This window comes from Rhinolophus sinicus, linkage group LG04, assembly GCF_036562045.2.
Source record: "Rhinolophus sinicus isolate RSC01 linkage group LG04, ASM3656204v1, whole genome shotgun sequence".
Lineage (NCBI taxonomy): Eukaryota > Metazoa > Chordata > Mammalia > Chiroptera > Rhinolophidae > Rhinolophus > Rhinolophus sinicus.
Genome location: NC_133754.1, coordinates 142,964,386 through 142,989,301, shown reverse-complemented (window position 1 = coordinate 142,989,301; position 24,916 = coordinate 142,964,386). Strand labels below are relative to the sequence as shown.

Here is a 24,916-nt window from a genome sequence, read left to right as displayed (position 1 = left end):
GCATGTTCTTCTCTAGGTCTCTGACCACTGCTGAGACCCAGTAATTAAGGCCTGTGAACGGATGCTATGAGGCCACTTAAAGGGCTATCATCTCCACTTTCAGCAGTATACATCATTAGTATTGAGATAGGACACTCAGTCCCTTTATAACCACCAATTTATTCCTGCCCCTCATCCAAGTTCTGAACAATTTGAGAACTAAAAGAAGTGCTTGATGAGACTCAAATATCATTTTAGTTGGGAGACAAGTTAAAAGGCATGGCTTAAAGACTCTTGGCCAAGAGGGCTTAATGACTCCCCAGAATTAGGCAGAATCTCACAGTGAGGTTTCACCCCCACCCTACCGCACACACCTTCAGGGGCAGGGCCGTCTCAGGCTTTCTACAGGCAGGCAGATGCCATAGAGGAAGAAAAGAGAGGCTAAGTGAGCAAACCTAGTTATTCTCAAATTCACCAAAGAGCCAAGTGAGTAAAAGAGCATAGAAAGCCCAAGGATGTGTTTAGAAAAATCCCCTCATGAAATCAGGAATAGGAGAGATACTCTTCTGTGAAAATTAGGGTGGCTAAGGGGAAGTTAAAAAAAAAAAAAAATCCTAGATGGAAGATCATGTAAAGAGTCTGATGAGACCGGAATCAGAGTGAACGGAGAGATCTGGAGGGAGATGAGGCTGCAAATTAAGATTGGGTCCAGAATATGGGAGCCTTGTCTATCATGCAAAAGAATTTGGACTTTTATCTATAAGCAATGGGAACCCACAAAAGACTGTTACAGAGAAGACTGTGTTTATGGATGATAACTAGCAGTTATGCGGTGATTGTTGTGGAGGCAGGAAAATCAGGAAGCAATTTCAGTAGTCCACTCCACCAATGAGTATAGAAACCGGGCCATCGGCATAATTCCTGATTTCATGGAAATTTAAATGAGATTTGGGTGCCTTGGTTCTCAAGTTGGTTGACTGAGGGAAAACTGCTTATGTCATAAAAAATCCTGTGGAAATAACTACATTGTCATTTAACCTATGAGTAATCAAAATGTACTTGATGGTGATTCAGTATCTTGCCTTCTTCTGTACCCCAGATTTTAATGATAAACTACTACACATAAAGCACTGTATAATATGCTGGGACTATAAAGATAAATCTAATGCAGAAAAGAGAAGCTCCAACATAATTAATGTGATAAAAGTTTAAGAGGTATATAAGGTATATACTCATTGACGTGGAATTTTTAAAAAAGCAAATACTATAAGAACCCATAAACGAGAATGGTTAATTCTGCCTAGTGGGGGTGGGAGGGTCAAAGGCAGGGGCCAGAGGAAGGCTTATTTTTGAATCTGGAAATGGAAGAATGAGGAGCAGTTCCTCATAAAGAATAAATCAAAAAGAACAATCCTTAAAGGAAGAATAAAACTGTTTGCATTTGAGGCAGAGGAAAGTAATCGCAGTCTCCTTTAACTGATGCAAAGAGATTTTTTAAAACTAATTTTGGAAAGGCAAATTAATACACACACCACCAGCAACATTTCCTTCTCTCCTGCTGTCTGCCTCTCCCACCCAGCTCTGCTCTGTACTATGGGCTAGATCTTTCCATGTTTTTTCAATCCATAATTCCCTTGGCTGCTCTGCTACTTACAAATTCTGCCAAGAAGCCAAAGGAACTTGCACAGGCTGTAGGCCTAGATCCTGGCACAATTATGGGGGAGTGTGGGCAAAGCATTATAAAGTAAAATGAGTTAGAACCACTCTGATTACCTTACATTTGAGAAGGCCAAGAATGCCTTTTGATGTGGGTTTTGAACAAAGCTGAGACGAAGAGACTAGAGCTTTGTTTGGGCGAGTTTTCTTGTAGACTTAGATCAATTACATTAAAACATTCAGCCTGCAAACAATAGCCCCAAAGAAAATAGTGCTGGCTCTTTCCTTTTATGAAAGTAATACTTGCCTTATAACCCATGGGATTGACTCTTCGCTTTCTATTGAAACGATTCATGTGGAATGTTGCTTGGATGTCCTGGTTATATACAGACATTAATAGCAGAGTGTTTCAATCAGAGCTCTCTGGCCATGAGGGAATAATTGTTTCCCATTGACTAAGTCAAAAGCTAAGTTAGTTAATTAGCATATAATATACTTGGAGTCAGTTTATCGTTTATAAACTGCTTCCTTTAGGTTTTGTTTTCTGGCATTTACATCTTTGTGCAACCCACAGAACTCAAAAGACTTAATCAGCTGATTGAAGCCCTGAGGAGAGGCCCTGGTAGGAGGCAAGTGTGGAGTGATACAAGTCACCTACCTCAAAACAGAAAGCTTTAGCCTTTTGAATACAAGATAAAGGAATTGGGCTCCCTAAGTATATTATTGGTCTGTGTGAGAGAGTGTTTAAACTTTGGAAGAGCAATTTTCAAATTATTTCTTTGTCGGAGAATCCTTTTGGTTTAAAGACAGAAAATGCATTTATTTTACTTTCATCTTCATGCATCATTTATACATTTATAGAAACATTTTATAGGCTTAGTAAATGTAAATAAGAATTTTATATTTGTGTTTGTTAAAGCATATTGTTCTTACTAAGGGCCAGGTTCTGTTCGAAGTGCTTTATAAATAATAACTTCTTTATTACTCAGAAAAATTACTCAGAATTATATACCAGCTGTATATGTTAGATACTGGTAGAAAACCAAAAGTATTTACAGTATGTCAATTTATATCAAGATGTATTTCTACACTGCTCAGATTTGCATGTTTCCAAATAACATGTTATTAATTTTTGTGATGTCTAGTCATGCTGTCAAAGTTTATAGTGGCAGAGAGGTAAAACAGACTAGTGACCTGTGCTGAGAGGGAAAATGGGAGTCAACAGGAAGCCAGCAGGCGAATGAAGGTAGAGGGAGTCATGGGACTGAGAATCAGAGTCTAAGAACAAGAACAGGACAGATTCAACCCAGTTACAAACAAGTAGCCCACAATCTAAGAAACAGCCTCAGTCTGAGAGAGTGAGACAGATCAAGACTTCCAGAGCAGACAGTAGATGGAAAGATAGTGGTGGTGTGTGAGGAAGTGCTTCCAGGAAAGTCCACTGAAATCAAGGTAACACCCGAGTCTTGGGCCCACAATGCCAGGGACAGAACAGGCAAATGTCCCAGCCTAGTTTGTGTATAGAAGATGACACTTCTGCTCTCCAGGAACTAAGGATAATCAAAGAGGAATGATTGCTGTCTCTGCCCTTGGTCTTCTAGCTCTCCAAAGAGGGGATCAAAAGCCCTTCTGTTGTTAGGGTGAAGTCTCTTGTTAAACAACACAGTGAGTCCCTCTTTCTTTAAGTGTGAGAAAGCAGAAAAGCTCTCCATGACTGGTAACCAGGCTTCCCACATGAGCATCAATTATGCTGCAAAATGAAAGCGCGCCTGACACCTGTACAGATAGGAGTTTTATATCCAGTTTCAACTTGAATGTTGCCTCTTAAGGACCCACCTCGATGATGATGATGATGATAATAATAATAATAATAATAATATCTGCTATCCAAAATTCCTTTTTTACAAAGAGCCCTCAAGGACTCTTTCCCTGCCTGGATCTTCATGCTGAGAAAAGAGCACACGAGAACTTTTAGGGTAGATAAAGATGGGTGAAGATTTCTGTAGCGTGAGCAGAGGTGAAACTAGGGAAGAGAATGTTTGGTAGCAATAAGCAGAAACTCACTCAAAATAGGTAAAGGGGTATTTTTGATAAGGAGACCGAAATGTGTCTATAGAAAGGCCAGCAAACTATGGCCCTCCTGTTTTCCTATGACTCATGGGCAAACAATGTTTTCTTTTCATTTTTTAATACTTGATAATAAATCAAAAGAATATTTTGTGGCATATTGAAACTGTATGAAATTCAAATTTCAGCATCCATATAAATTCCCTTTTTCTCATTGGTAGACCTATAGTACAAAAAAATTGTATTTTGAAATTCATCCATAAAAATTCTGTATAAATTTGTTTTCTCTCTTGTTATATAAGTACCTAGACAGTGTTTTCAATTTGACCCATTGTCCTAAAAGTCCAAAATATTTACTATGTAACCCTTTATAGAAAAAAAAAAAAAAATCTACCCCTGGTCTATAGGGGACTCTATGCAGTAACTATGGCCAAATGAATATAACTTGGACTGGAAAGTCACTACCGTCCAGGAAATCTCGATCTTTCTCTCTGTCTCTGTCTCTCTGTCTCTCTCTCTCTCTCTCTCTCGCTCTCTCTTTCACACACACACACACACACACACACACACACACACACACACACAAACACCTTTTGCCTCCCTCTCTCTCAGGCCACATGATCTCTCCTCCATAGTACCTCTGCTCCCTTCTTTTCTTCCTGCATACAGACTGCTTTGCTTGTTGATTCACCCTCATGTGGTTCCATCAACCACTGCTAACAGACTTGACTCAAATGCAAATGCCCACCCAGGCCCTCCAAGTTACTCACCTTTGCCCAAGGTCATCATTCCAGTTCCAGAAAGGCTGGCCCACTGCAGGTCTGGAATAAAACGAACACTGAAAGAAGCCAATAAGGCTGCCTTCTCTGCTGTGGACAATTCAATTCTCTGATAGGGAATGTGGATAAGGACGCCATGGTGGGTGTATCCAGTTCACATGCCACAGTGACCTCCATGCCTGGCTTATAAGATTTCCCATTCAATCCATGTGTCTACTCTCTCAGTTCTGTCCTTTGGCCTCTGATTGCTACACAGGAAAGCAAAGCAAGAAGACGATGTCCGAAATGAAAGTCAGCTGGTGGGGGCTAGTACAGGATTTCTATAGAAATACCTGCAACATTGATAATTCCCAAAATTGATTAGTTCAAAAATATTTTTTAAAAAATGTCATTTGCCATATTCATTCAATAGATTTTATATTCTCAGTCCCCAGGATAAGAAATGCTATCTCTGCAGCATCTTTTTTGATCTGTTACCACTGTCTGAGAGAAGCATTCCCATTAATCCAAACTGTATCTTCAGTGTCTTGACAACCTCATATCTCCAAATGTGCTGAGATTGTAAATGCCAAGATATCCTGAAATATTGGTATTAGTTTTAAATATGTAAAGATTATATGTGGAAGGAACCCATTAAGTTAAATGCCAATAAGGGAGCTGCCATAGGGATTGGTGACCGCGGGGAAAGATATTTAAGGAATTCATATTTTTACCCCTACTTAAAGTGGATTGGACATTTATACCTTGGGAAGTCCCAACCTCACAGAAAGACCCCAGCCATCTTCCAAGGAATGTCTTCCCCACTAGAGAACCATAAGTATCTAAAAGTGAAACATCTCACTGTATTTTCACTTTGCTTAATGGTGGGTGTGGTACTTTATATTTCCTAAGCATCAATTTAGGTGTGGAATTATAGTGGCAAAAAAAAAGTAATAATAATGACATACATAACTGCTTTGCACTGGTTTTGGCATTTACCAACTTGGTATATCATCAAGACTCTCTAAAAGATATTTTGGTTTATTACCCATTTCTTAGTAAGATCAGACATATTCCAGTTATGGTTCTGTTGTCTTGAATAGATCATGTATCCTACTTCCAAACCATGGAGACAATATCCAAAACATCTGCTTCCGTAGAAGACTAAAGAGATATTCTAGTTAAAATGAGATGCATTTTTTAATATTATCCCTAGATATTTTCTTGGGATCCTTCTGTCCCTTACAAGCTCAAAGATTTTCAATCATATTTTTTCTGCAAAATAGAGCATATTAAAATATTCTTTCTGTAAAATAATATTCTACAGTTGTACCTAAATATTCACGCACTGGGAGTCTTTCTAATGGCAAGAATCACCTTAAAATGAATAAGCAAGAATAGTTTTGAATGTTGTTAGTTAAAAACAACTTGACTACCAGTTTTATGTAGTTTTCATACATCCATCCCCAAATCACTAGACCACAGAAGAGATGCACTAAATGTTAAGGGCATCAAGGATCTAACTCTGAAATTATTTGTGGAAAGCTGTGGTGTTGTGCAAACTTAGGCCTTTATTTTTCAAAAAGGCAGTAAATTGGTGCCCATTAAAATGAGACAAGTAATTTGGCTGCTATTCTTCCCATCACTACAGTGATTGTTAATGTCCCCCAAGTCTGTGGAAGTTTCTGTTTGAAAAATGCAAGATCTGAGGCTGAGTTTTTACGGCCCCATTATGTAGTCCAAATACAGGAGATGGTGCCCAGTGTTCTGTTGGTAGCGTCAACCACTGAATCAAACACCAGGCCAGTCAAGTAAGAATTTGGATGAAGGCAACATGTTTAATGCTTTTTTAATTTTATGCAAAATTTAATTATGCAAATTTCAAATTGTGCAACATAAAACATATTGAGACAGTCTAACTCTGCATAATTTCAAAACATGTGAATTCTCCACACAAATGTCTAAATCAAGATCACGTAATTCCAGAGCTGATGAGGCCAATGTATTAACTGTGTCCATGTTATTGCTACATGGCTGTTAGCTGTTAAACAGAAATGTCCACTGTCATGCAGGGACTCATGCAGGGTCTCAGCTCTCGCTCCCCACATAAGAACGCAGGACACATTGAGGCCAAAAAGGAACACCCACGGAGCTATAGATAGGGGAGTCATACCACTATATTCTCGCTAGTGGCTGGGTTGGAGACACAGGAAGCAGGAGCCACATGATCCTCAACCCGCCGTCCATTTGTCTCTGCCAACCAACCTCACTTGCTAGCTGCAATCTGCAATGCTAACTGCAATCTGCTCTTGCTAGCTCAGCCACCATCTTCTTGCTAGCCCTCCTTTTTTGCTGCTGGCATAGCCACGGCAGTTATACTAGTGGTCAATGGCTCACTGGTTATAGCTGATGGCCATCCAATCACAGTTGATGACCATTTACTACCTGAGCCAGCACCTTTCCACCTGAGGCCGAGAGCCTGGAAACTGCACTCCTGGCTTTGTCCCCACATCCACCCACCACTGACAGCCTCAATCTTGAATTACTCAAGATCTTCAGGAAGTCATCTCTTACCTACAGTTAGAGCCTCATTTCTAAATGACCCATACTGTAATAGTCACATGCTCTGTGGCCTTGGTCATTAAGATTTAGCTAAAGACTAATCTCATATGTTCTATCTCCATGTAAAGATGAACCATTTTCCAACCGCAAATAAATTATTCCTTAGGCTCATAGCATTTTAGACTCCGTATGGTAATGTTGACATAAAACCAAAGTGTTAATTTAGTTTGATCAAAAGTTTCTATTATCTAGGCATTTCACTACAACACTCCAAATACTTTTTACAAGTGCCTGAACTGAGCATAGATTATGGTCTCACGTCATCAGAAAGAGAGATAGAGAGAGGGAAAGGCCTTTGGAATTTTAAGACATTCTTCTATTCCTGCCACCTCCCTTTCTTATAGCACAGTCTTTGTTTAAGCCAATTTTCATACTTTTTGCCTTATTGGGAGCCCAGGCTGAACTGCATAGCAGTCACAACAGAATGTGACAAAAGTACAAGAGATTATCTTCTGCAAAGAACAAGTGATTGGGTTCAGTTTATAAACTGAAAGGCCTAGGTCAACCCTGAATCCTGTAGAAGGTAGCTACTAAATCAAGTACTCAAGCTCACAGTTTTGTAGGTTCTAATGCTTCCAGTTCCAAACTTGCAAAAGCTATAGTGCGGCAAGAATCTTGCCTCTTCTGTCTTGAACAAATCTACGTTGCTCTGAAATTAAATTCTAATGGAAATCTCTGAGAACTACTACAAGTCTTTGGTTATGATAGAAAATGAAAAATTATTGCAATCAACTAAAGAATTAACCTACTTTTTCCCAAAATTAAAAGGACAAGCATTAACAAAAAAAGTCCCTGAGGGATCTGAATAAAATGAAAACATTTTCCTGAATAATAGAGATTATGGTGTTTTTTTTAATTGTAAGTCAAACAACTGTGGTTTATGAACAGTCAGTGGGTTTAGCTGAGCAAGGCATATGTTTGTGAGGATCTTCAAAGGAATTTATATTAATTTTTTATGAACATAAAGAAAATGGTAGTGGGCCCTGCGCATCCAGCCGAATCTGCAGTAGTTTCCCAAAATGTTTTCTTTACGTCACTAATAAAAATATATACCATTCTTTATATTTTAAAAAGCTTTTCTTTTACTAATGAAGTTATATGCTACAGGTTTTATTTTGTAAATTTGTGAATTTCTCTAGAGACTTGTTTTTTAATATTCTATGTTGAAAATGTAATTTAGAAAACAAAGTGTGAACAGAAGAAACGAGGAAAAACAAGAAGGAGAGAGAGGAATGAGGGGAGGAAGATATCCTATAGACAGTACTTCACACTGGAGAGATTAGCCAATCAATATAACTGGGCAGCAATAATATCACAGAGTTTCCTTGGGCATAGAGTTGTATTTAAAAACCCACTCTGCAACTCGTCTCAGAGGCCTCAGTGAGCTCCTTAAAGGAACACAAACTGATGCTGTTTGCAGATACATCAATGTGCTTAATTTAGGGTAGGGTTTTGTCCGGGTCCATCAGCAAGTTTTTCATGAACAGGGTTCCAGGACCCATGAATCCCTTGAAACTGCATAGAAATATTTTGCAACTGTCCATAGGTGGTTATTTTTCTCGAGAAAGAGTCACTAGCTCTCATCAGATTCACAAAAGTGAAACAAAGAAAGTACTCAAAGATCATTGTCTCTAAAAGTTAAGGACCATTGCTTCAGGTCATTACTAATTATTAGATATAATATTCTGTTCTCAGAAACAAGGGCAATGTGTGTATGTGTGTGTGTGTTTGTGTGTGCGCATGTGTGTGTGTCTTGACAGAAAGGCTAAATATTATGATATGTTAGCAAGTTTAATTTATACAAAGCATGATATTTTTAGGCCTAGACCGATTCTCTACCACCCATAACTAAGAAATCAAAAATGCTTCTGTTTTGGGATATAGGGGCTTTTATTCTCTCTGGAACAAATTTCCATGTATTATCACTGAAGGAAATACAATTTGGAGGCATATATGTTATTAGATATATTCAGTATTTATGAAAAAGTGGATAATATTTTGATACTTTGCTCCATCCAATTTTTAGCACTGAATATACCGTGTTTCCCCCAAAATAAGACCTTGCTGGACAATCAGTTCTAATGCGGCTTAAGGAGCAAAAACTAATATAAGACCCAGTCTTCTAATGTAAGACTGGGTCTAATATAATATAATATAATATAATATAATATATATAATATAATACAGGGTCGTATATTAATTTTTGCTCCAAAAAGATGCATTAGAGCTGATTGTCCGGCAAGGTCTTATTTTCGGGGAAACACGGTATACATATATATGAATTAGTATAGTTTTTTCATCATTTTAATTGATAACAGTTTCATTCTGTTTAATTGGTAACAGTTTCATTCCAAATGTAAGAAATCTGATTATATAAAATGCTTCTGTATTACTAGAGGTTATACAGGTTGATTTCTTGAGAATACATTGGCTGGAAAGCAGCTGTCAGTTTATTGCTCTCAAATCTTCCTGTGATAAATGACCCTTTGCACCTATGTATCTTCTCAAAGAGAAGACTGCTTTCCAGCCATCTTGACTATTGTCTGGTAGACTCTAGATCTCTGGAACATTCTAGAAGTTCAGTTCTAGGACTTCTCCATGAGAGCACTGAGTGGATCACAGTTGGTCTGTGAATTTGAGTAAAGATCCCCCTGACAGAATCAGTGCTCATGAGTCAGAATTTGGCAAAGTCTTCTCTAGAATGAGTCTAAATATATCACTTGATATAACACATCAGGTATAGCACATTGTTCCTTGATATGAAGCAATATGCGAGCATGTACTAAAACAAAGCAAAGGGGAAAATTAAACAGTATAGTACTTTGGAAAATACCTCATAAATTAACTTTAAACATTGGAAAAGAGACTCTTCCTAGACAGATTAAACTACAAATCTATATAGGGTGGGTATTTTTTGTCAGCAAATTCTCCTCAAAGAGAAGTTTGCTGTATTAACATTTCAAATTAGCTGTTAATCTTCAAAGTGACTTTCAATAGGATTTTACTTAATCCCTATAATTAGCAGCTATGGGAAAAGGGTCTTCTTCATAGACACCCAAACAGAGCTTTAAAGTGACCTTTTGTGTGAGTCACTAGGAGATTTTGGATCATAGGGGAGAAACAGGACCTTCCATTTCCTTCTCCTTGGGTGTAAAGGCGTAATTCTCAAAATCTATCCACGCACAGAAAACTTGATGGGATCCAAGTAATCTCTCTCTCCTAATTCCCTTTAGGGAACAAAAAGAAATCTTGGCATCTTGCCTAGGTCCACAATTGTCATTTTCTTACATTTTTAAAATGTAGATTTAAAATAACCAAAATGGGTATAACTGGCTTTTTGGACCATGCCTTTAAGATAAAAATCAAGCCATGAAAAACACTGACTTAGAAGAGAGAAGGCCCTTGACGACAGATGTACTTTAGAAGTAAAACAGGTCATACAAGTCAAATAAAATCTCTTATTAATAGAGTAAGAAACCAAACCCCAAACTATTATTTCTCATAGGGAATCAGTTTCTTGATTTAAGATAAAACCATAGCAGAAGGGGGAAAAAGGGAGAACTGAGATCATGAAGGTCTATTTTAGTTCGTGTTTATAGAAGTGGTACAGAATCTTGATTAGTTCCTTTTTTAAGGTAACTGCTTTTTGTACCCTACAAAACCATCTCATTTTTATGGTACTGCTCAATTCCCTAACTACTCTGAGAAGGTAGAGTCAGAATATAGAGTGTGATACCAAATTGAGCAAAAGGAAGTCGTCAGTGAACCGTGATGATACTTGAAAATGAATTAATTTATTTCTCTTCATGTCTCTCATGGACATTTGTTTTTAATATTTCTCTTTAGTATGCTCGGTTGAACCATATGTAAGTGCTGATGTTAGGGCAGTTGATACTTGAAAAAAGCAGTGTCTGATGACTCAGCATAAATAGCTTAAATACTTTAGGAAAAGCCTGGAAAATCCCTGAATTCAACTGAATTTAACAAATACAGAGGGTGCCAAAAAAAATGTACACATTTTAAGAAAGGAAAACTGTATTAAAATTGTAATGCTTAATATATACCGATAACAAAAGATGAATACAAGTCACATTTGACTTCTGCAATTACAAGAGGTGCTCAAAGTGGTTACCATCAGTGTGCAGACACTTCTGATTACGGTGAACTACTGCTTGAGCAACGTTGACCAAATGTCCACTTGTATACATTTTTTGGCACCCCTAGTATATACTGACCAGCTATCAGGTGCTTGGCACCTTGCTCAGTAGTAAAGGATGCAATAATGGCAGATGGCAGATGCCGTGTCTCCTGGTACCTTATTATGACTATTAAGCTCTTAAGAATCAGTAATCAAGCTGATTATTTATGGTCAGAAATAAAGCCATAATTTAGTGAGAGTTGATTCAACAAGTTAAAAATATGTCTCCAGCTAATTTTGATAGTTTTTAATTAAAAGAACCATTTAGGCATTTTCTTACCACTGTGATGACTTCAGGAAGGTGGCAATTTTTAACTTCCCATTTTTCATAGAAGAAACTGAACCATTGGATACATAAAAGACTTGCTTAAGATCACCTTCATCTTCCAATATATTTGCTGCCAACCCGGTGCTTCATCTACTAATCAGTTCCTTTCATCCCTTCCTCCCTTTATGCCCTCCCCTATAAAGTATGGTATTCAGTACCTTAACTGACCCCAGCATCCTGGAAATTGTTGGGAGAGGGCAAAGCCAAACAGACTCCTTGGGGGGAACATTTTGCTAAAAGGTTTTCTTAAATTTTGCTCAGTATTTTATCCCCTCATATGTTATTACTTCCCCCTGTGCTCAGTAATTTTAGTTTGTGCTTTTTTGTTTCTCTTTTTTGTTTCTTTGGTTTGCTGGCTTTGTGTTTTTTTCTCTTTTTTTCCTTTTCTTTTCATTTTTGAATGCAGGAATCGGTCAAGGCGTTCCAGTGGTGGCGCTCATTGTGGAAGGAGGACCCAATGTGATCTCGATTGTCTTGGAGTACCTTCGAGACACCCCTCCAGTGCCGGTCGTTGTCTGTGATGGGAGTGGACGGGCTTCCGACATCCTGGCATTCGGGCATAAATATTCAGAAGAAGGCGGGTAGGTAATTTGCCAGACCGCGTGGGAGTGCTATGAGTGCAAAAGCTGTGTTCCAAGCTTCGAAGAGAGGATATTTGTTAATTAAAACATTTGGCATGGGAGGCTGGTGGGGATGAGGAGGAGAACCTATTTTAAATGTCTTATGAAGTAGGAAATTCCATGAAAGCTACGCTAGACCACACTGATGATAAACAGAGTGAGGGGGAAGAGAGGGGCCATAGACGTGGTCTCCTTTCTCTTGTCTTTGTTTCTCCTTCCCTTTTTACCTCCTCCTGATAAGAAGAAGCAGGAATTGGGTTTTAACACATGAAGCACAGCTAATCTGGACCATAGTGCAGGTAACTTGGGAAAAGTTGAGATGTACAGCTTCCAGGCTTGGCCATCAAACACCACATCACCAAGCTGCTATGTTTACAAATACTAAATATTTACAAAAACAATTGGCAGCCTGTGACGTCAGATCCCTCTAAATTGGCTTGGCAAGTGGAATCTCTGAAAAGGTAACCACTCTGGTGCTGTATAAATTCCCCTTGAACCTCTCATGTCCTTTCCTTGGACTGTCAGTGCCCCTCAATGCTGTTGTCAACAATCCAAAGCCCCCAGCTCCATGGAGGACGCCCCTCCAACCTGAGGTCCTACTCAGTGAATTGCGAAACCCAGGCACTCACAGATCAAAGTAATTCATTTCAAGGTGTGAATGAGTGAGTGTAAGGAGAAAAACTCAGGGGAGCCATTAAATTTTAAATAAGGAACTTCCTAACCTAATCAAGTCTCCTAACACATGAAACTCATGGGGGTCTTTCATTCACTCCTTCTATAAGTATACAGTAAGTGTTTACTGTGGGCCATAGTAACACATAGTAACACACTGAGATGTGAAGAATAACATGATCTTCCTACCTTCAACGAACTCATAGTATGTCTAGTAAGTAGACAAACTTGTAATTATAATAATAAAAGTCACAGGTAAGCTCACCTACTTCAGAGAACCTCCCCCTGCTCCCCAGTCTCCCTCAGAGCCTTTCCTGAAATAGAGATTCAGCATGACAGCTCACTGCCATCTCTTCTCTCCCATTCTTTTCTTGTCTTTGCCAGCAGTCTAGCACTGCAGGTGAGCCGTTAAATCAGCATCCTTTCCTAGTAAGTGCATGAACCTAAATATGTGAAAGGAGGAATAATGAAAAGCATAGGGCCTCCAGCTTAACACTGCAAACATTGACAGTGATTTTAGCTTCTGTTAAGGCTTTGATTTTCTTTTGTTAAAAAACCTAAGTTTTGTAAGCAGAAAGTTGAAGTTTGCTTACTGGCAAGTTTAATTAAATTACTTTAATCATCTTCTTTGATAGTAAATATTGGTCCTTTTATAGCTAAGGAGATTTAAAAAAAGAGAATATTCACCCAAATGCCTCCAGGTCTATTACCAACCAGAGTTCAAGATCCTCAACTGTGCTTTGTTTTTATTTAAAAATTACCCATAATTCTCATTGATTTCAATATAGCAATTTGTTTCTTTTTTTCTGAAATAACTAAAGAATATATACTTTTTTTTTTAATCTTTGGCTTGTTTTTTGCTTCCTAGTGCTCGTAATTACTTTATTCCTATAAAGTAGATACAAGTTTGCATTCAGAATACACGTTTTCTTTACAGAAAACTAATGAAAAAGGAAGCTGTTCATCTCAACATTTCAGGTTTTCTAGGTCTATACACAAAGAAAGTCTGTACCCAGTGACTACTTTTTGTCTTTATCTGGGGTTGTATACCTTGAAAATGTTAAAATCTTTGCTAAGTTGCCCTTCTTGATTCTGTTTTAATAACAGAAATGTTATACATTTTAGAACTGGCTGGGACTCTATACTATTTAACCTGTGAAATAGATACACAGAGAAATTAGGTGCTTTGCCAAGGCCGCATAGCACACAATCCCAGGTCAGGATTTTTTCTGGTGTATTATAAAAATTCACTGAAATGTGTTTTGTGCTATGTGCCTTAGTGTTTCTTGTATAGTAGTGCTTCAGTGATGCTGTCTTTTAAATATATAAATGTACTTAAGTTGCCTTCAGCTTCCATTTTGCACTATAATTTATTTTTTTATTATTCTGTGTATTCCAAAAAGATAAAAATCCGTGCATTCCTGGTTGTAAACCAGTGTCTAAGCTGATTAACCCTACATCATGTGGATTCTTTTCCTTCCCTCACCCAGTCCATTATACCCCTCCTGAAAATTAAGAGTCAGAAATCCCATGCCTCTGTAACTTTAATTGGCAGTTTTAGTTTTAAAACTAAAGTTGAACTTTAGCTCTAATTATTCTATGGCCAAAATATGCAAGAGCACAACTTTTATGTGACCGATACGAACATATGACCCATGACTGATTATCAAAGAATGTGAAGCCATGCACATAACTAGGGTGAAGATAATGAATTAAGATATAATTTCATATAGTGGGAATTATTTAAAATTAAAACTTTAAAATTGTAAAGAAATGTTTATAAATAGTTACTAAAAAAAATTGAAGCTTAAAGAGAAGTTCTGTATTTATATATATATATGGCTATATATGTGGCTATATATATAGTTTAAAGTATGTTCTTGCTACTCCAGGAAAGAATTACAAATTTATCATGATAAAATGAATTCAGAATGTTTCTGTGTGCTGTTTGAATAACTGCCAGATTAATCATGTTTATTTAGCTTGAAATGAAATTGTCTAGCCATACATGTGCAGCCAATTTAAGAAATTATTTCCAAAGAAAATTATTTTGCACTAGTGTGCTTTCTTTATACTAAAAAAAAACCCACAAACACAGAGAGAGAATTAGCCCACCTAGACCTGATTCATCAAGAAGGAGTTCTTTCATTTCCAACAAAGTCCAACAGAGTTTGGACATGTTTCACTACAAATAAATATAAATGCTTATTATTTGTTCATATAAATAAACATATAAGTGTATATGATTGTACCTATAAAATTGACTATAGGAAACATACACATCCTGTTTATAAAACTTGAATGGGGATTTGAAATCATTGATTTTTATTTTCAGTTACTTTGATAATTTAAACATGATTAAAAATTTTAAAGTTCATTTTTAGGTTGTTAAATAATTCAGGCCCAAGAACTATGAATATGTATGTATTTTCAGCTATATAGCTTGTCATTTTATAACCTTAAAGGAGTGAATAAAATCTTCACATCTCTATTTTAACCTTTGTTAACTTGATAGCCTGTCTTTAAATTCCCTGTTATTAACCACCTTCTGAGAATATGAATTTAAGAGGGAATCACTTTGGAAGCAAATTACAATTGGCAAAACTAATTAACTTTTGTACATGAATTACTTGAGGTAGAAAAAGACATGACTATATCTATCACAACACAAAGGGAATTGGATAAACTAGGAGACAATTATAATTACATTCTTATTTTATCTTTTTCTCCCCATCTCTGCTCTGTGACATATACTACCTGAAAGAAGTGGTCAAACGCTTTATTCCTTATTGTTGTACTGGATTTCTATTTCCCATCTGTCATAGTTTAGAATGAGTCACAAGTCACTTTCCCTAACTAATATCATTGCTTTAAAAATATTATCAAATTTTATTTCTGAATCATAAATGACTAAACCTTGCAGATATAAATAGATTAATGTTACCTAAGTAGCATTAGATTCAACTACCCAAATTTTTAAACACCTGGATTCCACTTTATGCTTTGTCTGACAAAGCAAGGTACCCACAGGCAGGAAGACCTCTCAGGCTGCAGGTGCCTGAAGTTGAAGTCAGATATTACTTTGCCTGATAATTGTCTACCTAAGTCTCAGATTGCAAAGAAATGTGATCTATCCGCTCATGTATCATTCAGCAAGCAAGCATTGCACCGATGAAAAATGTCAGTATGAAAAGGCACCTGAATGAATGTGCGTTCTGAGATGATGCCCCTCATTAATCCAAATTGTATTACTGATGCTTTTTTGGCATGTTTGTCCCAAAATAATCATCTAGATTTACAACTTTTAAACACCCTAGGACAAGAAGTAGAATTTGCAGTAGCAGAATGCCTTAGAGCTTTTAAGTAATCTGTTCATAATTTCTGGGAAATTATCAATAGGGCAATTACTAAAAGACTGTTCATTCTTTTTTAATTGAATGTATTTGATATATAACATTGTGTAAATTTAACATGCACAATGTGTTAATTTGATGCATTTACGTACTGTCATATGATTGCCATGGTAGGGATATTTAGCACTTATATTGCATAATTATCATTTCTTTTTAGTGTATGGGATAATTAAGTTTTAGTTCACATTCTTATGTGCTAGTGGAATATGAATTAGATATTGTGAAGAAAAAATGAGCACTAATATATTCCAAATAAAAATCTGATTTTCCTGTTTAAAGGGAGTTTAATAAGGTCCCTACATTTTTGGATTAGCTGAGGTAAAGGCATAAATGGAACACAAAGTGGAGATAAAAAAAGGAAAAATATGTTGTGTGGCTTCAAATTATAAAATTATATCCTAGCAGATATATGACAAAAGTTTACTTCTCTCCAAATACATATCAAAATGACCAAAGACAGGGAAAGTCTCCAGAAAATTCATCATTTTAGAAACCCTGGTGTAGGCTATAGTCCCTAGAACGTATCATTCTATACAGTGGTCACTAATATTTTCTTCTGCTGCTCAAGAGATTTTCATCTAAAGCTGAAGGATGTCACAGGCGTATCATTTTTCTCTATAAGATCTGCTGAGAAAAAGTAATTGATAGCGATGGTTTGTATTCCAGCATGATTTAGACATAATTGGAATGTCAGGTGAGAAAGAAGGAAACAGTTATCAGGCATGCTGACTTCAAGTGTCCATTTTAGCTGTTGTCAATTTCATCTTACCTGCCTCTTTTCTAGAATTTCCTGTAAGAAGGGATGTCAAAACCTGATTCTGTTTTTTAACTTTCTCAAAGGGAAGTTGGAAACATCTTGTACAGACAAAGGATACTGGTGGCTTTATGAAAGTTTGTTTTTTTCTTTTTTTTGTAAACTGTTTTCCAAGTAAACATTTACTGAGTGCTTACGCTATATATGCATGGAACTGTTAGGGAGTGAGTAAGACATGGCCTTAACTGTCAGAGTCTTTATTGATGGAGATTAGAACGTAGACATGAGTACAGAGCACTAGGTCACCTGGGCTATAATAAATGTATAAAGTGCTACAGAAGCATAGAGGACAAAGTACTTGAGTGTAGCATTCCTCATGAGAATCTACTCAACGAAACCATGCATGTTAATTATCCACAAAATGACCATATAATGACTCTATTTCTCCTCCTCTCCTTTCCATCAAAAACTGGATCTAAACTGAGTGTCAGCATGAATGACCAAGAAACAGTGAATATTTTCTCTCATAAAACTCAGCATAGAAAAAAGAATCTATCTGAATAGGATTGAAGGAAAGTTGGTAACAAGTTGTATGAGTATTGTGGTGGTGTTTTGTGTGGTGGTGTGTGTTTGTGTGTGTATATATATTATGAAATTGAATTATATAGACTCAAACTTAATGTAAATAAATTTAATTGATAAATTAATTTAATCTGATAAAATTTAATTTAATTATAAATAATTACACATATACTAATGCCTGTAATTATATGTGTGTGTGTGTGTGCGCATTTAAAATACAAGTAAAAACTTAAAGAAAGGACTGATAACAAGTCTTTTCAAATCAGTCAATCACCAGGTATTTTTTGAATGCTTGTTTTAGGCAAGAAGTATGACTTTCCTTGAGACTTATTATCTCATCTGAAGTAATATAATAATAAATAATTTTCAATTAGATGTTAGTTACTGAGTTCTAAGAAGGCAGAAATAGTCACAGGTTGGAGTAGACAATGAAATTTTTATAGAGATTATTATTGCAATTTTTCCCTCTGTGGAATGCATAAAGATAACAGTCATATAGATACCCGTATCATCGTATCCAACTTTCACAAAGCTAGAATAGCTCCATTTATTTAGGAAAATGAAACATAAAATAAATATTTTGTGCTACAGTTTGCTATTTGATCCCTCCATGTGTGTAAACATGGGGAGAATTAAGCGTTGATGTGGGGACAGAGTCCCAGAGAGCAGTTTCCAGGCTTTCGGCCTCACGTGGAAAGGTTCTGGCTCAGGTAGTAGATGGCCATCAGCTGTGACTAGTTGGCCATCAGCTGTTACCAGTTAGCCATTTGCCACTGATATAACTGCCTTGGCTAAGCTAACAAGCGTGGGTTGCAGTTAGCAAGTCGGGTCATTTGGCAGAGAAGCAGGCGGCAGATTGCGGATAGTGTGGCTCCTACTTCCTGTGTCTCCAACCCAACAGCCAGCGAGAATATAGTGGTGTGACTCCCCTATTTATGGTTCCGTGGGTGTTCCTTTTTGGCCTCACCATATCCTGTGTTCTTATGTCAGGAGCGGGACCAGAGACCCTGTATGACAATTGACCTTTAAAAAAATTATGTAGAGGTCATGGAGGAAAATACTAGTGAGGGAAAAAGTTTTATTGCTCTAAATTGACCAATCAGATCTCTATATTGATTAAATTTACTTTAGAATAGCTGGACTCCAAGTTGGGAAAATGTGGCCTTGAACATTAACAGCAAACATCAGAAAAACACAGAGCTGGGTAATCCTTTATGATAAGGAAATCCATTTTAGGGAACCACTGCCCACAACGTTTAGATAGCCCACTGAGGCCAAGTGAAAATTTCAGAAGTATCAGTTACATTCCTTTTCCTCTGAGATTTGCTTGGTTAACTTTTGGCTGCTTATGGTATAGAAAATTTTCAACATAAGCATGTGGTTATTATTCTTTAGGATCCCTGAGAATCACCTGGAAAGTGGTAGAAGATACAAATTCCCCTAAATATCCTGATTCAGTGTCCCTGGACTGGGGTGCAGGAAAATGTATTTGAAACCAAAACTACAGGGGATTCCAACAAGAGTGGTCCATGGAGTACCCTTTCAGAAACGCTTTTAAAATTTGTAAACATTAGATTTCTCTTTCTATTTCTCTGGTGCTTTCAAAAATAGTTTCTTCACTTCCTATGCCTCATGTGCATTCTCCTTACACAAGCCATTGCATTGTTACCACAAGCACTTTGTATCCGCTGCCAGATTTTGTCTTTAGAACCTAGCTGACTTGAAAAGTTTATTTAGCGTGAATCACCTTGGTTCATTCTTTATCACAGCTGTTCTTGCTTCCAAACATCTGTCAGACTTGAAATTTCCTCCTTTGGAAAGACAGCTCTGCCACAAAAATTTTGATAGGACTGATCGACTTCTCTGTTAGTTTTTTTATTTACGTGGATTTCTTGAGGGCATACAGTTCACTTGTTTCTTTTGAATGTTATTTTCTGACTGGTTCAAAATATATGACCGATTGAAAAGAGAAAGGAAAAAAAGAGGATGAGAAAAGCAAAAGTTTTTAAAAGAGAACTGGTGTGAGCTGATCATGAATGATGCTTCTCTCTGCTATTTGAGAGGCCATTGACAGTCATTGGGGCCAGCAAGTTCAACATTAGAGGGTCTTACCTCACTTTCCTTTGACTTTACAATTGCAATGGGCAATCATTTAAGAGTCCCCATTTCCTGCTTGCCTATAGTATTGATTTTCACTTTTTTAAAGCCCTTGGACCCCTTTTCAAATGAAATCTCAGGTAGAAGTACACTATATAAAACAGACAAGATAAAGGTTTGTTCTGTGGAAGCTGGAGTGGAAGGTCTAGAACACTTGTTTGCAATTTTTATCTTGCATGAGAATTACCTAGAGGGCTTATTAAAAATCAAATTGTTGGGACCCATCTCAAATTTTCGTATTCGGTAAATCTGATTTGGGCCGGTGATTTTCATTTCAAAGAAGTACCCAAGAGATGATGATGCTGTTGGTCCAGGAACCAAACTTTTGAGAACCATTGGCCGAGAGCCTCCCTCTCTCTGCCTGGCTGTCACCACTAAGGCAGCTCTGAGACCGCTCTCGGGCTCCTCCTCAAAATTCCAGGGGCTTCATTGTAGAACCCAGTTGAAGACCATAAATCTACAGGTCAAGTTGTGTACCTTCCTTTGCTTGGACTCCAGACTCTGCATTCTAGCCCCAGCCTCTCTCTAGAGCCATCTCAGTGAAACTTCCCTTCACCAAAAACCCAACCAAACCGTCCTACCCTCTGCTTTCCAAGCACACAGGGCAGTCATAGGCCTCTCTCCCTTTGTGTGAAATGTGCATATACATTTCTGTTTTTTCTTATGTTATTTTTTAAAATTAAGTTCATTTGACATATAACATATCAGTTATAAGATATGTTATATCAGATTTTAGAACCTGCTGCAGCTACTGCAAATATAGTGGATTAACATCTCACCCAATGGTATCATTAATAATAGATAATGTTTGTAATGTACTTCATGGGTTTCCTCCAGATTCCCCATGTTCTTCTCAGATGTTGATCATGGACCACAGGATTTATGAAAACTAAATACAACAGTGACCACCTGCTCTAAAAGCTACTTCAACCAGAGAAACACTAAAATTGCGTTAAAGTAGCATTGCAAGGTCAATTCAGGTCTGGATTACTGTTGTCTAGAAAAGTCTCCATTTAGATTCAATAAGGTCTTTATTGTCCTAATTGTTGGGAAACTGTCCTAGCGTTGGTATACACATTTCTTATGTTTTCTGGGGCTATTCAGTACAAATCAAGTGTCCACTGAAGAGCAGTGACCCTTAAAGATCTTGAGTAAGCAGTAAAGAATTGGTTCCTCTAAATTCATGGAAGCTACAGTTTCATGTCTTAGAGACCTAAATTTTGGAGTCCTTTAACCCTATGATCTCCTTGTTTTTCAACATTTGATAGTGTGCTTGAGATTTTGTTGTCTCTAGTGCAGGGATGGCAAATAGTTTTCATCTTGAGTGTCAACAATAATCAACTGGTACTGGCTTCCTGGAATGATGTGTTGAGAATGATTCTGAGGCCACATCTGGGCTCAGAGGAAAGAGCACTGTGATAGATTAATAATGATGCAAAGCAAGAAATTTACCATCAACATGTCGTGGAGGTCTACTCTTATTCTAGAATGAGGATAAAATCTTATAGATAGCCATATATATCACTACCATGCAATCATCAAATATACTGAACTATGAAGTCAAGGAAAAAATAAGAAACTTACCTGCCTAAAACACTATTCCTCTGAATAAATGTTGAACTAACTTTTAAAGCATATCAGTTGAAGAGGTGCCAGTGTTTTTGCATGCCCAAGGAGCATACACATCTCAGCTAGCTCTGATTCTATCTCTTATGCAGAGCCTAAAAAACAATAAAAAGTTTGACTATTCTTATTGTCTGGCTCTGTGCAATAGTCGCTGGTGGGATTTCATTTGGAATGAACTCTGAGGATGTGTTTTCCTTACAATTTTGGCAGCAAAAAAGCTACCTGACCATGTGGCATTCCCTGTATCCTTTGGCAACAATTTAGTTTCTGCTCTTGGGCACATTCATAACCAAAGGGAAAGGAAAGAAGAGAAGTTGCAGAAACACTGTTCAGGATTTTTCAGCTAAATGTCCTTCGAGTCCCTGCCTTATGTGAAGAGTTTGGCAGCTCCATCTGCCTCGAGAGTAGTGCTCTCCAGAACTTTCTGTGATGATGGAAATGTTCTATATCTCTGCTATCCAATCAGATAAGCACTGAGCACTTGTTTTGTGGCTAGAGTGACTAAGGAATTGAATTCTAATTTCTATTTAATTGTAATAAATTTAAGTTTGAATTGCCTCATGACTAATGGCCATCATATAGAATTTCGTAGTTCTAACATTTTTGCAGTTGGTTTCCACAAAACTGGGAACCCTGGAATGCCTGACAGATTTCCATTGTTCCCTTTATTTTTTAATTACGTTCTTTCATCCAGGCAACATTAGGTGTTCAGTCATTCAACCAATATTTTTTGAACACCTACTATATTCCAGGCACTGTTCTCGGCACTGCCAGACACACTTGTGAACCAAAAAGACAAGCATTCCTGCTGTTGGGGAGCTTTCATTTTGACAAGTTAGATAGATAATAAGTAATAAACATAATAAATATGTATAATATTTAAAAGGATATGCAATGGGAAAAGAGGGAAGAGTGATAAGAATCAAGGTCAGAGGGTAGTGGAAAAGCATGTCTTCAGCACCTGGATGAGCACGGAGAGAAGAGGATATATAAGTAATATAATGTATAGTCCCTGCATCCAAGAAGTTACAGTCTAGTTAGGATTTTCTTAGATTAATTGTCTTTATGAAACACCACATATAAAATTCATGGCATAAAGCTTCTCTTACAATCGGTATTAACTGCCTTTCTTACCACCCTCAACCCCACCATACCACCCACCTTCTATTTCCTTTTGTATGTGTATCTGTGCCTTCTGTTTTACCATATCTGGCTTGGGATTCTAGAGTAGGTTAAAAAAAAAAAGTAAAACAAAAGAAAGTAAAGAAAAGTAAGAAATGCTTACTCTACGGGTAGTGGTAAATGAAATTTATTGAACAGATTTCACCATCAAGGTGTGTGCAATATGCCCAATTATAAACAACTTCTCTAAGATCATTCTAACTACTTCACATTGCTAGGTAAGAACCCTCAGGAAAAACCCAGCTGAACAACTTCTCTAGGCTAGATACCAAAGCAAGATCAGAGGTAGTATTTCTCACAGGCCTTAGTTGATAGAGACCATTTGTATCTGAAGTTGAGCCTCAGAACAAAACAAAACAAAACAAAAACAGACTCATAGAAACAGACCAAATGAATAGATACCAAAGGGGAGAGAGTTAGGTGGATTGGTGAAAAAGGTGAAGGGGACTATGGTCAATAATATTGTGATAAATTTTCACAGTGACAGATGATTACTAAAATTAGTATGGTGATTACATTGTAAGGTATAAAAATGTCAAATCACTATATTGTACACCTGAAGCTACTATAACTAATATAATATTGTACACCAACTATACTTAAATTAAAAAAAAAATGTAATTTGGGCAAACTAATCTACTCATCCCATCTATTGGCCACTTTTGTGTGTTCCATTCACATCTTCTCCAACTTTCTGTTATGCTAACTTATAGTTTTCTGTTATGCTAACTTATGGTTAAGCATAAGTTTAACATGAAGTGTCACTTATTCCGAGTTGCTTTTAGGACTTCTAATTGTTGAACAAAATATTTATTTACTTTTTAATTAACTACAAGGAACTTTGAGCATCTGATAAGCTAGAAGAGCAATTCTGGGAAAATAGTGGATCCTTAAAATCACATGACTCAGTCTTCACATACATGGTGCATAGAACATCCCACGGATGAAACGGAAGAAATCTCCACTTGCATCCAGTCATTTGAACAACAAATCACTAACTTTACTACACCGACTTGAGCCTCTATATTTAGATTCCTATAATTCATTATCAGAGATTCTTCATCCCTGATTCTCTTGTCCTCTAAGCCCAGCTCTGATGCTTTCAGCTATAATATGATCTTTACTAAGTCAGTTCACCTCGGCAGGCTTCAGATTCTTCTTCAGTAAAATGGTTGCTCTAAAGTTGTATCATTCCTTTATCCTTAAAATCCAATCCCTTAGCAGAATTTTCAGATTAGCATTTTCACTAAAGCACACAGACTCAAGAATTATCAAAAGTTGAGATGTTATCTTGCCAGTGATGGGGAGCTGTCACAAGGTTTTCAAAAGGATGTGATTGGACCATGTTTGCTTTGTACAAGAACCATTTGATCAACACAGTGGGGAATAGATTAGAAGAGGACAGAGAAGAAACCAATTAGTGGTGTGTTGGTGCCATCTAAGTAAGTTGTGATGAGGGCCCAAACCAAGGCAGGTCGAGAAGGAGGTAGACTAAAATAGTATTTTAGGGAGTCAGATTTCTCCATATTTAGTTTCTGGCAGGTGCTGTTGTTGCTTTTCCTCTCCACACAGACCCCAAAGTGAGATGAGCACACCAAGAAACTACCCCACTGTTTTTGCAGGTGACTTAACCCGGGCATTACAGGTTGACCCAAGCATGCACACATTTTACAGAAGTTGTCCCTTGTATACAGCATTTAACAGAGACAAGGTATGATGATCGTATACATGGAAAAAAGGCTCCCACCAGGTACCCAAGGCCTAAAAGAAATACCTGGTACGTAGTAGGTACTAAATAAATGTAAATAGGCCACTGGATAAAAAGAAAATATTTGTAGGTTCTATGCTTTGAATCAGTAATGACATTTTGAAAATATTTGTGAGTGGTTAGACTATCACTTTTAAGGAAAATTCCGGTTCTCATTATAATCAGCTATTAAAAGAGGGAATTTAAAGTGGAAAAGCTGAGGCTGTTTGTTTATCGTTGAAATATGGAAAAGATCAAAACTTTCAAATGTCTCATCTGAACAGAATCACTCGATAGAGTTGTTTATCTCCAAGACGATAACCATTAAGATGTTCCTTCTGTACGTAGTCAGGCTTTTCTTCCATCCAGGTGAGTCTATTCCTTCCCTCCTATTGAATCTGGGCTGTTCCTAGTGACTTGGTTAATTGAATGTAAGGAAATTATATTCTGGGACTTCTGAGGTCAAGTCATAAGACACCTTGCAGTTTCTGTCTGGGCCTCTTTGAACACTTGTTGGAATCCTCACTTTGAGAGAAGCCAGCTGCCATGTAAGAA

At 37.2% G+C, this 24,916-nt stretch overlaps 1 protein-coding gene across 19 annotated transcripts in view; it reads left to right on the top strand.

Moving 5' to 3' along the window:
* The window catches only part of TRPM3 (transient receptor potential cation channel subfamily M member 3), an 820,394-nt gene that overhangs the window by 620,706 nt on the left and 174,772 nt on the right, over window positions 1-24,916 (top strand). For 18 of the 19 annotated variants that reach the window (XM_074330560.1, XM_074330553.1, XM_074330550.1 and 15 more), the window contains one exon: window positions 12,015-12,189. In XM_074330560.1, the coding sequence (XP_074186661.1) occupies window positions 12,015-12,189 (175 nt within the window). Of the gene's footprint in view, window positions 1-12,014; window positions 12,194-24,916 lie in introns of those variants that run through there. The other variant, XM_074330561.1, reaches the window with a different exon arrangement.